This window comes from Pseudomyrmex gracilis, unplaced genomic scaffold (genome assembly GCF_002006095.1).
Source record: "Pseudomyrmex gracilis isolate BER0280 unplaced genomic scaffold, ASM200609v1 scaffold_160, whole genome shotgun sequence".
In the NCBI taxonomy this organism is placed as follows: Eukaryota; Metazoa; Arthropoda; class Insecta; order Hymenoptera; family Formicidae; genus Pseudomyrmex; species Pseudomyrmex gracilis.
The window spans coordinates 174062-192194 of NW_018020744.1; the positions used below are offsets into that span (position 1 = coordinate 174062).

Below are 18133 nucleotides of genomic sequence, written 5' to 3' on the forward strand. Positions count from 1 at the left end.
TGTTGAAAAAAAGTTATATTTGAACGGAGGAAGGATTTAATGATAAATAAAACATTCACACATATATCTTACATGAAGACTTTGTTCTTTTATGTTAAGTAAATTTTCAATATTTTACATGTTACAACAATGTAATCAATTTTGTTAGAAAATATATCGCGATTTTCAATCCTTTTAGATTCGTAACAAAATGGTAAATCAACTGCAAAGTTATTACATAAAAAGTTAGCTCTACAATCACTCACGAGACGTTTTTAAGTTTTTTTTTTTTCCTATATTATTAGATGAGGATGTACGAAGAGAATCTCCTAACAGAGCGAGAGTATTATGAGAGTATATATCGTGTTGTGAAAAGGGAAGCGCGAATTTTTTGATCGGATATTGCGCTTTTTCATTGGCAAGTACTAAAAAGGAACTATTTTCTCGAAGCGCGCAAACATACGAAGAATAAATATTAAATAACAAATTAATTATTGAATACCTAATATATACAAAATTACACGTAACACAACTTCCGTTATTGCTATTATAAAACAGATATTAAAGCCGTATGTATGTTCCCTTCAAATTTACAATATATCCTATATATAAACGTCGGTATAAAAACGACACTAACGCGGTTCAAATCCGAAAACATCTTCGAATGTTTAATACAATACATACGCGAAAGCATCAAATATCAGATTACAATATCTCTGCGGCAAGAGTGCTGAAAAGATGAATAAACATTTTTAATGAAAATCTTTCAAGGTCATTCACTAAAACATAACATTGGTGAGATACACATAAATTATCGATATATATCAATTAATAAATCAAATTTCTCAAGAATTTATCATTCTTCGATACTAAAAAATGTCTCAAAAACTATAAACTCGTTTATAATTGAATGAAAAATAAATAACATGGGGATCGCACACAAAAAATAAATTGAACAATTAATTTTTTGAAGGGAACATAAATTTGTCTGTTTTCTCAAGGTGTGTTACTGAACGGTGCCCGTTCTACGCGGGAAGACTCATACTCTGATTTAAGATTCAATTAAAAAATTTGCCATACAAAAATATACTCTTCAAAATTTTAACAGATCCGCTCTACAGCTATGGGACACCTGGCAAGCAAATGGAACAAGTTCAAGGATGGTGATGCAATGTTAAAATGTCTCGGCGTCGTCGCAGTCGCGCGTGTCGTGCCCGAACATCTCACAGTTATCGCAGTACGGCCTCTCCACGGATCGCTTTTTCGGAGACTTTGTCGGTCTCTCGGCGTTCTCGGAAAAATCCTGCGCCTGCCGAGGACAGTCCTCCGTCTCGTGCAAATCGAACTGATCGCAAATATCACAGAACATACGGGGCGCGGCCGTTCGTTTATCCAGAGTGCTACGAGTGTAATCCTCGGCTTCGTTGGCGGGAACACCCATTTCGAGTACTTCGATCTTGCACTTCAGCTTCTCGTTCTTACGTTGCATTTCAACTATCACGGAATTGAGAAAATCTATCTGGCTCTTCGCGTTGTCATTTTCCTCCTGCAGTTTCGTAACGTCAATGTCCATCGCGATGATGTGTTGCTTCATGTCGCCCATCCCGTCGCAACTGTTCTTCAGATTTTCGTGCGACAGCTTCAACTGATTAGTCGCGTCGATCCACTTCGCGGTGACTTGTTTGTTCTCCTTCTCCAATCGACTTAGTTCATCCAGAAGTCGTGTCTCTTCCACCTTGGCAACGTTCAACTTTTCCAGCAGGTTCTGCATATTCTTGTTCACTTCTTTCTCATTCCTCTCCATTGTTCTCGCTAGATCGTCCGATTTTATTTCTTGCTCCCTCAGCTGCTTCTCTAGCGCGTTCACGGTGTTCTGTAGCTCGTGAATCCGCTTGTTCGCACCGCTCAGCTCGTTCTGCTTCAGTTTGATTTCTTCATTCCGCGATTCCTGCTCCGCTTTGATTCTTTCCACTTGCGCGTCCTCCAAAGCTTTGATTTCTATTTTCAATTTATCAATAGCAGTCTCTTTGTCAATTAAATCTACTTTCTGCTTATCTACAAAGTCTTGCGACGATCGCAACTTCTCCTCAAGCTCCTTATTTCGTCTATTTATATTCTCGATCTCTCTCTGCTTGATCGCGACTTCGCTCTCCAAGGAATTCCGCAATTTCAGCGTTTCTTCTTCCTTGGAGCTTTCCGATTCTTTTATCTTAACTTCTATTTCCGCTCGCATTTTCTCTTTTTCATTCATTTCCTCTCGCAAATGTGCCAGTTGGCTTTCCAAGGATTGCGCTTTGTTCTCCAAAGTGACTCTAGCCTCGGTCAGTTCGCTTATTGTGCTTTGCTTCTGTGTGATCTCTACTTGTGCGTTCTTCAGTTCGTTGCTGTTACGAGTGTTCTCGTCTTTCATGGATGCGATTGTAGCGTTTAATTCGACTATTTGTGTCCGCGACTTTTCCGCTTCCGCTTTCGTCTTCGACGCTTCGTCACTCTTATCTCTAATCGCCTCTTCCGCGTCTTTTAATTTGCTCTTCAGTTCATCGACCGTGGCAGTCATAGCGTTCAAGGACGTGATCAAGTTCTTATCGGTCGTTTCCTTATCGGCAGTCAAAGCATCGTTGAGCTTTTGCAATTCCGACAATTTGTTTTCCATCTCCTGAAGTTTCGAGTCCTTTTTCCGAATCGTATCTTCCAATTTGAGCGAATCCTCCTTCTGAGTATTCAATTTATCCGTCAACTCCTCGATCGACCATCGATCCGCGCTCTGAGCAGCCTCCAATTTGGAATTTGATTTTTGCAAACTTTTCACTTCGTCTCGCGAGGCTGACAATTCGCTCGACAACTCGGCGATATTTTTCTGCAAGGACGATATTTCTTCGTTAGAACTTCGCAAGGTATCGCATTCTCCTTGAAGATTAGCAATTTCGGTTTCTTTCCTCGCCAATTGCTCCGCAAGACGCTTGGCCTCGTCAGACTTTTCGTCCAAATTTTTCTTCACGCGTTCACTTTCCGTCAACTTCGACAACAATTCGCTCTCCTTTCGTTCGTATTCACGTATCTTTTCTGCATAATTCGCATTCGACTTTTTAGCATCTTCTATTTGAGACTGCAAACTTGACTTTTCCGCGTTCAATTGCTCGATCAACGCTGCGCTCTTGTTTAATTCCGTCTCGATATTGGATAATTTTACCTCCGTTTGTTTCAAACTGGTTTCTCTTTCGAAAATCTTCTCGCGGGCTTCGTCCAGCTCCTTTTCCTTTTGTCGCAACTCTTCGTTGTATTTCGACAGCTGTTCCGACGAATCAGCAGAACTGCTGATCGCGCTCGCTACATCAGATTCCTGTAATTTTGCGAGTTTAAACAATTAAAGTATAAAAAAAAAAATTAATCTCGCGGATTGTTTTTTTAATCGATACACGTCCTCAACTTTCAATTAAAAATACCAACCAATTTTTCTTTCTGCAGCGATAGTTGCGATATTTTTTCCTCCGCTCTCGCGATCTGTTGATTTAAATTCTGCACGTTCGTCTCGAACACACGAAGTTCGCTCTCCAAGTTGGTTTTCGTTTGCTCGGATAGTGTGAGAGCGTCTTGCAATTCTGAAAGATTCGAACTTCACACGTTATATCTTATGAGATCTTACGCACAAAATAAAATACAATAAAATAATATATATCTTACCCGAAGATTTCTCGAGCAGATGTTTGATCTCCTCATCCTTACTAGCTATAATAGCTTTGAGATCGGCGATGTCTTTCTCCAGCTTGGCAAGCAGCAGAGCTTTCTGTGCTACATCCGCATTTATCTCGTCAATACACTTGACTTGGTCGTTGATCTGCGTCTCGAAACGTTTAGTTATTTCTTCTATTTGCGCCATGGTGGCGCTTCGCAGTTCCGCGAGTTCTCTGTCCTTTATTTTCAATTCCTCGCTCAATTTGTTCAATTGCGCGTTGGATTTCTCTTCCGTAGCGATTAGAATGGCTATATCTTGTTCCTGAAACGAGTGCGCGAATTTGCGCAACGCGGAGATAAAAACAAAAAAAAAAAAAAATCACACAAGATGATACATTTTTTCAACGAAACGTAAAAAAAAGAAATGCTTACCAATTTTTGCTTCTCGTTAACAATTCTAACATTGTCGTCGCTCTTCGACTTGTAGTCGTAAATTTGTCTTGACAATACATTGTTGTTTTCTTCGGCCAGTTTCAGCCTCGTACTCAATTCTGCAAAAATATACGCAACATATTCGACAAGACTCTCCACATCGTCATCAACATGTTCTGTTAAATAACAATCCGATTTTTTTTGTTTTTCTATCTCTACGGAACGAACCTTCTAATTTTTTCAGAGCGTTAATCAACTCCTCGTTCTTCTTCTTGCAGAGTTCTCGTTCAGCAGCTAATTCAGTCAATAGTTTATCGGTTTCGGACACTTTTTGACTGAGTTGCTGTGAAACTTCGTCAATCTTCGAGTCCTTCGTACGCAACTGTTGTTCGAAAGACTCTGAAAGTTCATGAATATGCTTAACGTTCTCGGCTCTCAGGTTCTCCAGAGCCGCGTTCTGCCGCTCCAACAGCGCTTTCTCGTTCTTGAGCTCTTCGGTATTTGCCTGGATCAATCGATCCTTCTCCTCGATCTTTTGTCGATATTCGTTCAGTAACGAGTCTTTCTCGCTCAGACTTTCCTTCTTCATCGTATCGATCGTTTCCTTCGAGCGTTTCAATTCCTCGTTCAATAAAATCGTACTTTTGTCAAATTCCTGTTTCATGGTTTCCACAAGTGCTTCTCTGTCCCGCAAGCTTTGTCTAACAGCTTCCAGTTCCTTCTCCAAACGATTCTCGGATTCCTTGCGCGTCGTGCTCTCTTGTTGCGTTTTGCTAAACAGAAGTTCCAGTTCCCGAATACGATCCACACTTTCAGTCACCAGGCTCGATTTTTCCTGCACCTCTTTCTCCAGACTAGTTTTTATTTCCTCCAAACTTTGATTGCGACTCTCTAGATCTAAGAAAGACGAAAGAGAAAGAAAGGGAAAAAGGAGTAACGAAAATCGCACACAAAAAATTTAATAACTAGAATAGTTTTTTTAGACTTTGATCACACATGTGCGCGCAGGAAATACCTCGAAGCTGAGAGTTCTGCAAGTTCGTCGCTGAACTGATTTCATTACGCAACCGCGCCAATTCTTCTTCGGTCTCGAACAGCTTGATGCTGTCGCGTTCCATCTGTGCGGAACGCTCCCGCCGCTCCTCAGCAAGTTCTTCCTCGAGCTCCTTGATCCTGCTTTCATTTACAGTATTTATGACCTAGGTACGATAAGGGCAGTTGTTTAGCTTTGGGGGTTGAGATCGTACATATATAGCGCGTTTCGAGCGTTAACGTGTGTAATTACTTCCTTAACTACAAACATTGCGAAACAATCAGATGAAAAAGCGTTCCTTTTTTTTTTTTCTAAATGTAACGCAATAATTAAAGTTCACATCTGAATCGCGTCACGCGAGTACGTGAGCACTCACGTAACGATTGAAAAGTATGTGACGAAATAGTAACATGTCACAAAATAATTTTTGACATTATTTTATTTTTCAATAATTAGGGAAATAATAAACATATTAACGCTTGAATGCGTTGGAAAAAATTATAAGCACACTGACAATGAGATAAATACGCCAAGCGCGACGTGATATTATCGAGATGTGAAAAAAAAAAAACCCAGTTTCTTTATCAGGTATAAAGAGCGAAAGAAGAGAAAAATAAATAAATAACAGATACAGCGTGTGCCCAATTTGCAAAAAGCATATTATTCAATTTTGCCAATCGAATGTTACACATGATAACAAGCGTTCAAAGAGATTATTGAAATTAATTAATAATATAAATAACTTTCGTACTTAAAAAAAAAAAAAAAAAAAGCAATCGCAAACACACAATTACAATGCATTTTAATAAATAAATAAATAAACATGAATAATAATAATAATAATTGAACAAATAGAAAGTATAATATCACGCCTACAATAAGAATTCCGTAGCTGCGTGTATGTTTTTAGTGCAGAAGAAGCGTGACATATCGCGCGAAGCGTACAAATTTATAGATTTGGTTAAACACGGAAATATATATACGCGCAATTTCCTACAATCTGTGGCACGCGATGAATAATATATAATATAACAACCGTCTCCCCCAGAATACAACAATGTACAGTCCAATGTTTTCTCTTCCAACATGTTAGTGGAAATTATAACCGGCGCAGTTTTTTATTAGTCAGCAAAAGCGTTTCATTTCGTGTATTTTTTTTTTTGTTTTTTTTGTCCATCTATTTCAGACAAATTTCTGACGAAACTCTGTGAAGTGCGACGTAACGCAAAATGACATGGCTAGAGTGATGATTACACAAGCGGTGCCGAAATACTGCGTCAATCCTTCCAATCCTTTCCCAAACCTTCGGATACTCACACTTTGCTCAGATCTTTCTTTCTGAAAATAAAGGATAAAGTACGCCGGATTAACCGTGGAACGTGTTCACCATGTGGCTTTTTTTTTTTTTTTTGGTTTTTTGCTTTTTGTTTCCTAAAAATATCCAGAGCTTTTACTCGAATAAAAAAAAGTTTACTCGCTGAAGCTGTCGCTACTAAGAGGGGTAACAACAAATTTCTCGACGTTTTTTTTTTTTTTATTGTGTTAATTAACTAATCGTTGCAGCTGAAGCATGTATTTTGCTATGACTTACACACAACCCGCCACCGGTTATCCCGCCGCATGTATACTAGCGCCTATTTGTATGACGGAAGCTGTACAATATTTTTGTCGAAAATTGATACCCAACTCCTTCAAATATATTTGTGTTACGAGATATTTAATTTTGTATTTTATTAAATGCGAACAAAGGCGTATTTTTAAACAAATCAGGAGGAAATAACGTAAAACCAAAATGTATTTGAATGTTACGTCCGTACTCTCGTTACATCACGGAGACATGATTAGAATCACATATACTTACCGATTACTTAATCAATACTTGTCGTATTTAATTAATAAATTACACTTGCGCTCTTGCGAGCCGGACGTATAATCGCGTGTACAATTGAATGTGCGTATAGTTAAAACACCATGTGTACCTGAATGTCATCCTTATTCACGGACTCCTCTTCAAAACGAAACAGAAGATCCTCGCACTTCCGTTTCTCCTCTTCCAGTTGTAGCACCAACGCGCCTTTCTCGCTAAGAAGTTTGGCGACAGCGAGTTCCGCCTCTGTGACCGCTTGCTGCATCTCCTCGCGGTACTAAACACCGTCAACGGATAAGTAAATAAAACACATCAATTATACATAACGAGAAAATCTTCGAGAAACTCTTTCTGCGACAAGATTGTAAAAAAGATTTGACTGATTTGTCGCATTGATAAAATATATTTTCATCGATATATATATTTAAAGAACTAAAGATAAATAAGAAACTAAGAGAGTGTGAGAGGCGAAAGAGAAAAACCGCGATATTTCGCACGTTTTGACCATCTGTTTCAAAAATCCATCCATCATTGACGATTTCTCATACATTGACGTCACGGATATAAGTACCTTATCATATTCTTGCTTGATCGACAGTGCCGATTGCTCCGCTTGATCAGCTTGATTCGCCGCTTTCGTGACTCTTTCGCGTTCCAGGTCCCGCTCTTTTCGCAGGAACTCTATTTCCTGCTGTTTCTCTTTCAAAACTTCCTAAAAATACGAGCCGGATTCCAACTTAAAAAAAAATCGTAACTACGCAAAACTATGTAAGTTTTAAATTTATCAACGATTGGATTATTGTTTTTAGTTTTCGCACAGTAAAATCATCCCCATGCACAGCGTGGTACAAATTTGTTTTAAAATGTTTTGCATTTATGCAACAGCAAGATCGCGCCATCGTCGAGTTTGAACGACGAGTTTTCTCATTGATGCAAAACAATCACGGACACACACACAACGACGACGACGATGACGACGACGACGACGACGTTCTGACAACGCACGATTAGCAATACAAATCGACGGTCAACACTTTACATCGTATTATATCCGACAACGAGTCTGATTAATCGACTTGATGATGCCGGTCGGTCGTCATTTCCCCGCCAACGCAGACATCGGGCCGTTCGATTTACGTCGCGGAAACTGTGTTGCGGAAAATCCTCGAAACGAGTTAACTGAAGAATACAACTCGGAATCGAACAACAACTCGCGTGTGAGAAAAAAAAAAAACGATAGAGGACAGTCGTCTATCGAAGCTACAGAGGAGATTGCGAGGAGAAAAGAAGAGAGGATACAGGAATTTATTAACATTTATATATATACAAATCGCGACTATAACAATTACAAACTCCAATGCGACGAGAGAAATATGTTAACAATAAATAAATAAATAAAACGCAAACGGCGATCGTTGATTGATGATCGCCCGGTTAAATCTCGCTAATCGTCTAATAAACATGTATATAAAACGCACAGTCGGCGAATCGCTTCTAATCTCTCGACAAGGATAATTTAAACCACAAAGAGCTATTATTATAGTTATGATCTCACCTGCAGTGACCTATGTGCAGGTGTTGACGTGCGCATGCCAGGCCTCTGGAATATCGGAAATGCAACAGAAACAATAAGGAAAACGAAATAAATAAACAAAAAAACAAGGTATCGTGCAGCATATCTTAACGGTACTGTTATACTGGACAGCAACTTCAAAATCAACGAGATTAACAATCACGAGGTTCACGCACTTGTTAAAGTACAAATTTCCTTCATTAACAAACAAAAAAAAAAAATCAGTATTGTTAAATAAAAAATAGGCTGTCTAAACAAAAGCAGCGAGCGGTAACTACAATTTACGGAATCGACCCTTAAGCTCAGAAAAAGATTTAAAAAAATTCAGATACACGCAAGTGATTGTTTTTTTTTTCTTTTTGTTTAAATAATTCTTTAAAAAGAAGAACAAGCCTAAGGGTCGATCATCAGCACACCCCAACAAGAATAAAAACAACAATATTCTGCAACTAGGTAATAGTTTTGTATAATGCGGCGGGCTCTGCGATCTCGGTTGCGCATCCTCCGTCCTCTCATTCCGGCATGGTGAATCTTACCCTCGCCGTGGTGTTCGTCGTGCTCGTTCTAGCGCTCGCGACGCTCGACGCGAGGCTGGACACGAGCGATTCGCGCGAGCCGCTCTTCTTCTGCTGCTGCTGAAGACTAGAGTTGAGAGCGGCACCGCTCGGCTTGTGTATTGTGGGTATGGACGGCCTCTTGTTGGACGGTGACCTCGTGATCTTGTGCAAGGGCGCGAACAGCCCGTGCTTGTTCGGGCACTCGAAGTATCTGGATCAACGGATGGGGGATTAAGTTTAGCGGAACTACCGGAACGCCGAATATCGCGGCGCTCAGAGAGAAGAGAAGGGGAGAGAGAGAGAGAGAGAGAGATAGAGATCATGCGAATTATGCACCGCCGAGCTACGCGATGAACCCCAATCATTCGAAGCGAGATAGTCATCCGAATCACGCGTCGAATTAAAACGCGGTTCTCGGGATTCTCGAGGTTGCGGCCAAGATCGAACTCGAATACAAATAAGATAAATGTCCTAATAACCGAATATCATTTATCAAAGAAATAATTGTAACAGTATTTAAAGTTAGAAATCAATGTCCGATCAGTGAGACATTTATCTTGTGGCAATTATTATTATTTTTTTTTAATTAGAAAAACAAGAAAAAATTTATAAATTTCTTTCTTAAATCCGAATAAATCATCACATAATGTGACGATTTTTTCCGCTTATTTGCGCTTAAATCGTCGAGAGAAATAATTCTTCGAACTATTACAACATCGTACGACGAAACGCGATCAGAAAACAAAACGTCTCCACCGAGAGCCAGCTGCGAGGGTTTTCGAACGATCGCTTGAAACGATCGAGGAATATTCAGGGGAGAGACAAGGTGTTCGAAAGAAGGGATGGAAGAGCGTTTCCTTCTCGTTTCTTTTTTGTACGCTCGAAGGATTTGAAGAGAGACGGGAGAGAAAAGGGAGAGAAAAGATGCACACCTTTTGCCATTGACGGAGCCGTCGTTTTTGCCGATCGGCTCGTCCAGCTCCACGCCGCACCATTCACCCGCGGCGAACTCCGTGATGCCCAGGTACCTAAGCACGCCCGTTTTGCTGCCCTGGCTCGACGACACAATCACTCGCTCCCCTATCTTCAGCTCACCCTTCTGCGACACCGTCGAGGACAAACTTGTCGTCGATGCATCTGCGTTTACAAAGTTTTCGCAGCGATGCGCGATTATTATTACACAGCAATTCGAACCGTCGAACGCGCGCGAGAAATCACGGGGGGAGAGCGACAGTTACATACAGAATATTTTATTATTAACTCAGTCAAGAGGTCGCGTGTATCTTATTTTTTTTTTTTTTTTTTTTTTGTCTTCTACCAATCAGCGAGACTTAAAGAGACTCAATCGAATTATAGTTTTTTCTTCTAGCTCGTCTGCTAGACAACAGAGCAAAATTACACGTCTCTCGCGTTTCTACAAATGTAGGACATTCGTTCTGATTATTGTTTGCCGTGTGAACGTTTTAATCTTCACGTTCATTGTTCCGCGTAAGATAAATTAATTTCATTTCACCTTTCACATATACAGGGAGAAGGAACGAAAGTATCGATTTATTGCACATTAGGATTGTTCGTTCTACGACAGAAAAAAGTGGGTGCAGTACAAGTCCGCATGCAAGGTGATTTTCAATGTCATCTATATATGTAGTTTTTTTTTTTTTTTTTTTTTAATATAGTTGCCCTAAAAGGTTATTACTGTGTATCTTCGTAGCAGCAATTAGCATAAAAACGAGCGTCGCGAACATGACGCACAATGTGCGATGGGACAAACTTAAATTAAATCGTGTTCTCATCGGTTTGCAACAAGCTGGCGAAACTAAACTACGTCTTTGCTTTTGCACATCGAACTATTTTGCAGTAGCGTGTTCTTCGCAAGTGCATCATCGCATTGCCAAAACTAAATTCAAGACCTTGATGCTGTTCTAACAAGCACATCTAACGCACAGCGCGATTGCAATCAACTCTTTCCTCCTCCCCTTATTTCTCAAACTGTTAATCAATTTTAACAAATCGTCGCTGAACAACATCTTAAACGGTACTTATTGTTTATATACAAGAGTAAAACTAGTTTTAAACTCTAAAACATTTATCCTGTAAAAGAAAAGAAAAAAAAAACGTTATATATATATATATATATACTGCGACAAAATTCGCGTGAATATTGTTTGTTTAGCAGCGTGCGGCGCTAATTCTGCGTGCAGAAGTCTACGGGCGCGGCGAGTATCTCTTGTAGCGATCCTTACTCAGAGACGGCGACATTGACTTGCTGAGAAGACCGCTTCGAGAGATGTCCGACATCGGGGACGTGATCGCGCTCATCTGAGGATCGTTCAGCGGTGACCTGGTGAGTCTGGTGAGTCTCGAGAATATTCCTCTCTTCGGCTCACATTGGAAGTACCGGCTGCCAGCCACCGAGCCGTCGTTCTTTCCTAAGAGAGTTTACAAGATCGAGTCTTCACTTCTTTCGCAAACACGCATCGTTTCCTGATCTAGCATGATGATCGATTGATCTTACCGATGGGCTCATCCAGGACCACTCCCGCCCAGTCCCCGGGGGCGAATTTGGTCTCGCCGATGTAGGCGATCGTGCCGGGTTTTGTGCCGCCAACCCATACTCGATCGCCGATTTTAAAGCTGTCCGTGTCCTCGGTCAGGACGACGCTGGTATCTACACGCGGACATCGGAGAAACATCGTTTTTTTTTTTTTTTTGGTTTTTCAATTGATAAACTACTGCGAGTTTTAACGTCACAAGTTTTCGGGACATTTGTTTGTCGAAAGATAACACATTTCTATTATCTACAAATTCTATTATGCGCATGCATGATGACTCTATAAACGGTAAATCCAACGTGAAACAAAACACATCGCACGAACACGAGATCACTACTGCATACGCCAACACAATTACGGAGAGAACTTACATCTCGCGAAGATACATTTCTCATTGTTGTGATCCAACTTGGAACGTGATTGTGAACTTGGCTAAATAGAGGAGTTTCGGTTTCGAAAATTATTACTTCACTAGGAGAAACGTATTTTGCAACATACATTCCGGATTGTTTTTGTGATGCAAATTTTTTTTTCAGCTTTATAAAACAAAAAACCAGAGAGCCTGTGGTCCAGGTTGAAGGTGAACGTTTAAATGTAACACAAAACGCAGCGTATTCCGGACGATCAATTTTTATTGGTGATCAATGTAAATAATGATATAAAAATTGTAAACTCTAACGGATTTGTTATATTTTTATAAATTTTTATATTATTATTCACATTGATCACCAATAAAAATTGATCGAGACGTTCGGAATACGCTGCGTTTTATGTTACATTTAAACGTTCACTTTCAACCCGGACCACAAGCTCTCTGATTTTTTGTTTTATAATTGTCTCGTCGAGCCGTTATTATAATATTAAATTATTTTTTTCAGCTTTGTCTCAAATTCGAAAACGCGAAGAAAGATTGCAAGTTCCACTTACCTGATCCTCTTCGTAAGCCAGCCTCGTTTATTTGACGGCCGTGCGACTCCCAGAGAGGTTCCATCTGATCTGTAGAGTGCATTGTCATGCAAAATAACACACAAATACGTGACACTAACGAAGAAAGAAACTAAACGAGACATGCTTTTTTTTTGTCGAATAATTTCGATTTAATTGAACGGGTCACAGAGTTTTAATCAACACCGGTCGATCAATTACCGTGTTAACGATAACTCGCATGAAACAAAATCTCGTTTGTAAACGATCGGTCCTTTCAAAGTCGGTGTGCGAGTAATCTCGTCAGTGTTAAATCGTCAAGTTGATTATCGAATGCTAAGTCAATTACTGATTATTACGAAGCGAGACTTGTCGAAGAGAGATGCGACACACAAGGTGGCTCGGCGTGAAAATCGATCGAGGCTTGGTCCTGTAATTACCGTCGAGACAATCGATGTCGGAAGTCGATCGCAATCGCATCGCAAGCAAGACCCGAGAGAGTTATGTAAAACGTTAACGGCAACGAGTCAGGGTGTGTTCGGATGACGCTGATAACATCTTTTTTTTTTTTAATTCAACGTATGTGACGCGAGATATATTTTAGACGATCGAATTGCGCGTCAAATTATTTTTGACAAGCTCTATTGAGTAAAGAGCAAACGATAGACATAAAATTTTTATTTTGTGTCAAATATTTTAAAATGTAAAATAATCTACTTCCACGGAACGCAAGTTCGCGAGATGAAGTTTCTTCTGTGTGTGTTGAATAAATTCTTTTCTTCCCGTTCGATCAAAGTCCGAGATTGACACACTCGCGTCCCGCGATTTCCATATATAGGAGCGACCCATGCGGCGATTACGCGTCGGCATCGCACAAAGCTCATCATTCACCTCTCTCCCTAACGTTCTTCGTAGTTGCACCGCGAAAAAAAAAACTCCGCAAAAGGAATCACTTAAAGAATGTCCGGGTGACGCGTGGCGCGATTCGCGGCTTAATTGATTATTTATGAAAAAACGGTGGGCGGCGCGCGTACCTTGTTGTTGTAGTAGGTCGATCGCGTAGGTCGAAACCTCTGTTACGACGAGATGAAATCGCGATTACGCGGCCGTGACGTGATATCGCGTATTATTATGCCGATTATATCGCGGGCGCAATCTGCATTAATGCACCTTCTTTTTTTTTTTTTTTTTTACGCACCGCGGCGATTCGCTGCTACGCACAAGGGGAACCGGCCGACGCTGCTCGAGAGATGATAAAATTAAAACTGATCTGATCATAAAGAGCAGTAGATGTAAAAACAGAATATAGAGCAGATTTTTGCGATTAGATCAAGAACGTAAAAAAAAAAAAAAAAAAAAACGTTTCGTTAAATCAAATTGCGATGTTCAATTAAATTTCAAACCGTGCGTAGAGAGTTTTTGTATTAAATTTAAAAACGTGGTTCGCCTTGAAAACCCGGAGAGACGTTTCGCTTATTTCTCTCTCTCTTCCGAAATATTTCCAAACAATTTTTCTCACGCGCGCGCGTCGCAACGACGTTGTGTTTAAACTCGCGAAACGATGACAGGACGCGCTGTATTTGTTAACTCGAGCGTGATTAATTATGATTAATGCACGTAGCAATGATAGACGATCGCGGGATCGCGGCGCCGCGCAATTCATCTCTCGGAGTGTCTGAGAATTATAATATAAGCGCGCGCGTGTATCTCTCTCTCTCCCTCTCCGCCCGAGTTGCAATATTTGCTCTTCGATCGATTTTACTTTTCCCGTCGCGATTATCCCACGTTCCGGATATATCTCCAGAAGGGTTAACAAGATGTCAAGTACCTCCCGGCGAGATCCCACTCGATATATTGTACACACACCGTAACGCAATCTGTAGAAGTAGCCATCGGATACGGGCTGCTTTGCTCTTTCGAGCGTGGATACATCATCCACGAACGTAAACAAGGTTAATAGCTACGGAGAGGCATCATTATTGCCGTTACGTGTAATTCATCCCGCGCGCGCCGTAACGAGATTATGACGTAATGGACCCTCGAGCGTGATCGAAGCAATTCGTAATGGTATCGATTATTATTGCTGCCAAGTGTCGCGATTCCGCTGACATTCTTATTTCGGCGATTTAACGCGTAAAACACGTGATGATAACGGGTAACGTGAAATTTCAATTCTGTGTAAATATTTTTCAAATATTTTCTGCGTGAAAATTTTTGTACCGCGACAGTTTTCGATTTTTCTGACTGAAACTTGCGAAAATACACTCCACCGTCACGCCTACTATTTTTTTTTTTTTTTTTTTCTAGCGGATATTTATAATGCGCGTCGTTTTATTAATATTTACCGAGAACTATACTAGCGCGCGGAATTTCGTCAGACCGTATAAATCGACATGTGCACACATAAGTCTGAAAACCGGCTTTCCAGGTGATCAGGCCTTGTATAAACAGCCCGAAATGAGCATAACCCATCGTGCGCGGCACACACGCGCGCTCATAAAAACCATTTATCTCTCCATATTTAGCCGATGGTGTCACAGTTTCTACCGCAGAACACCATGCCACCACGAGATGAGATTACGTCAGTGCGAAGCGCCGCTGTGAGAGAGAAAAATCGTTTTATCTCTCAGCCATCTTTTCGAGTGCTTGTTAAAAAAAAAAAAAACAAAAAAACAAAATCAGCTGATTGAAGTCAAACTCAAGCGACGAAAATGTAACATTGAGACGCGCACTATTCAATTCGTTTTATGTTCGTATATGTCCCCAAATGAGAGATCTCTCTTCTCTTTCATACAATTTGCTAATTAATATCAAGAAAATTTTTTAAAGGGCTACAAATGTATTTCTATATCGTCCAATAAGAAACTCAGCCTTTTCTTAAAATTTTACTTAAACAATTAATAATTTTAAGTACTACGTGTGCGTGCGTGCGTGCGTGCGTGCGTGCATTCTACAAGTTTGTTCATAAAGCAAAGAATGAGAGGCAGCAGGATATCTCGTTTTTGAACCTTGAGATCCGCGATCGTGTTGCGAAATGTAAGAAGACCGATCTGTCGCGTGTACGCGAAGGGACGAGGAGATGAGAGAGAGAGACAGAAAAAAAAAGAGGGAAGAAGAAGAGAATCGGAGGAAAGAAATCAGAAAGAAAAGGATAAAATCGGGCGCGAGACATAAACACCGACAACTTGCATAATCGCAATGCGTCAGCCGATGCGATTGTAAGCGGGGAAAACGCAACGCAATGACGATGATTTGCGCCAATAAGGCAAGATACGTGCCCTGGATGCGGCAACGATCGCGAAAACGCACCTCGTTCGTTATACCGTGACTAAGACACAAAGAGAGATTCGTCCGATCGAGGAGATACAGAGAGACGTAAAAAATTTGTACGCGCGCGCGGATTGCAAAACGCGAATTTCGTTTATTAACTCGCACGTGTTCCCGTTTCATTCAGAAGTTTGTTAAATTGATTGCGCGAACAAAGAAAAATCAAATCAATGAAATTTATTGTGCGAAAAAGAAAAATTAAGAAATTTAAAAAAAAAAAAGATTTTGAATTCCAAACATATGAAAAAAAGTAGCGAGATCACAAACTGATCTCGATTAATACGGGACAGCAATGTTGAAAAAACATCATGAGAAGAAAATAGTCACAATGATTTCTGCAGAAATTTATGAATTTAAATTTCCGAGATATCGATCAGTTATATCCAGTATGCAAAAGACAACATTCTTGGTCGCGGACTCGAGTCCGCCTCTTCGACTTTCGAGAAAGAGCGGTTTTATCGGTTAAAATGTTTTTTTTGCGAAGCACGCCGCGACACAAGCAACAAAAGTTAAGTCGACACATTCGCGAAGAACAACAAATCTGCATCACGCAGACCAATCAAATAAAATATCGTCAAAACGTATTATTACGTACTATTCGATTAAATTGTATCACCGAATTTTAACTTTTTTTTTTTTTTTTTTTTTTTTTTTCAGATCATTTAAGCGTCGAAAGCTCGACTCACCGCGATTTGTTTGATCTCTTCAAGCAAAATTTCTGCCGGAAATAAGAAAGTTTGTTTTTTCGAAAAAAAGACAAAAAAGAGAAGACACAGACTCGCGAAAAGCTCGAGTGGGATTCGCTGTTAATTCACGTGCGATTGTTTTCGTTATATAGAAGACATAATATTTACCAATTTCTCTCTCGCGCGAGAGACGGGATGCGACGTCGCGAACGATCGGGAAACAACTCGCGCGCGAGAAGCTCGCACGCGTAAAAGTACTCGCTCGCCGACCGACTCTGTGGGCGTGTGTGGTGTTTTCGTATGTGTGCGTGTGTGTGTATGTATTCGCAATATGTGTGTACGTACGCGCTTTAAGCAAATTGATGAGACGCGTCGTTCGCGCCGCGTATCGTTCGCGTATTTCAGGGAAAACGACGAGCTGTGCGCATAAATGTTCCTACGAGTCTAACACGTGGTACTCCTCCTCTTTGGAAATAATTTTGTACAAAACGAATTGCGGAATCGAAAATTGATGACAAAATACATAACATAACGAAAATTAATGTCCGCTGTCAATGTACGTTTTTTTTTTACCAATGTACATTTGTTAATCAAAATTCTACATTTCTATTGTTATATATGTTATATATGTATTTCCATAAATTGAAAAGATTGTTTATATACGCAATTCTTATTACTATATATATGAATAATCTAATCGGTATTTTTATCCACAATAGAAAATTTTTCTAATGTGTATCTACCGAGAGACAACGAAACGTCTCTATTGTCGTCTAACACGAAAACAACATCCATGCGAAATAAAAAAAAACAGCGTAACAACAGTTTTGGCTTCAAGACTCACTGCTTGACGGCCTCGGCGAGGAAGGCGGAATCGCTGGTCTAGGTGGCATAGTCGAGCACGGCCTGCCGATCTTCGTCGGCGGCCTCAATCCTGATGGCTTCGGCTCCGTCATGTTTTTATATACACACTGCAATGCAGCAAAAACATATATTGTTAGCGCAAAGGGGAATGAAAATACACGTACGTCTCTTTGCGAAAAATAGGTTTTCTCGCGATTTTGAAAAATCGCGATTATTACGCTCGAAAATGAGCAAACTTGCGCGCGTGACACCGGGTGTCGAATTAACGAGCGTCTCGGTGTTTAACGCTCGTGCCGACGATTGAGTTGCGCAAAGTATGCAAACAATTTGAGACCGTTTAAGAGGTCGAGGAAAAACACGGAAAATTCGGCAGTCGCGTTGAGAAGTTAACCTCAAAAGTGCGGACAGAGAGAAAAAAAAAACGCAGAAAGCAGGAATCAGAAGTTGCGATCTCACCTCGCGGGATGCTGTTCCGTACGACAGGATTAACGCATTTCACAACACAAATCACAAAAACTACGATTGATAAGCACGACGCAAGACACATCCGACCAGCGCGCAGAAAAATGACAACTGCTCCCGTCGCCAGGCCTGCCAGTTTCACCAAAGCGCGAAATTCCTCCAAATCAGCATTGGGTTTAAAAACTTTTTCCAAGTCCAAAACTCC

At 40.5% G+C, this 18133-nt stretch overlaps 1 protein-coding gene across 7 annotated transcripts; it reads right to left on the reverse strand.

The window, feature by feature from the left end:
• Window positions 1-74: 74 nt before the first annotated feature.
• Window positions 75-18038, reverse strand: LOC109857481 (restin homolog). Of its 7 annotated transcripts, none has more exons than XM_020433803.1 (17): window positions 17923-18038; window positions 17447-17573; window positions 12593-12661; window positions 11629-11781; window positions 11357-11542; window positions 10046-10250; window positions 9093-9324; window positions 8539-8583; window positions 7555-7695; window positions 7096-7260; window positions 6434-6454; window positions 5099-5282; window positions 4312-4980; window positions 4084-4202; window positions 3661-3973; window positions 3427-3578; window positions 75-3319 (listed from the first exon to the last, which is right to left on the reverse strand). In XM_020433803.1, exons 2-17 carry the CDS (start codon window positions 17556-17558, stop codon window positions 1154-1156), a joined length of 4932 nt encoding a protein of 1643 aa, XP_020289392.1. In that variant the 5' UTR covers window positions 17559-17573; window positions 17923-18038; the 3' UTR covers window positions 75-1153. The 7 variants fall into 7 exon arrangements, with proteins under 7 accessions (XP_020289392.1, XP_020289390.1, XP_020289393.1 ...); XM_020433801.1 differs by having other exon boundaries at window positions 6371-6454; XM_020433804.1 differs by lacking the exon at window positions 12593-12661 and having other exon boundaries at window positions 6371-6454.
• Window positions 18039-18133: the final 95 nt, after the last annotated feature.

Bases quoted from the DNA above. Each gene is read 5' to 3' on its own strand.
- LOC109857481 (XM_020433801.1), bottom strand. From the start codon at position 17,558: ATGACGGAGCCGAAGCCATCAGGATTGAGGCCGCCGACGAAGATCGGC. The intron at 7,696-8,538 runs GTGAGATCATAA...TCGTATTTTTAG, and splicing joins CTGCACATAGGTCACTGCAG to GAAGTTTTGAAAGAGAAACA. The intron at 3,579-3,660 runs GTAAGATATATA...CGAATCTTTCAG, and splicing joins TCTGCTCGAGAAATCTTCGG to AATTGCAAGACGCTCTCACA.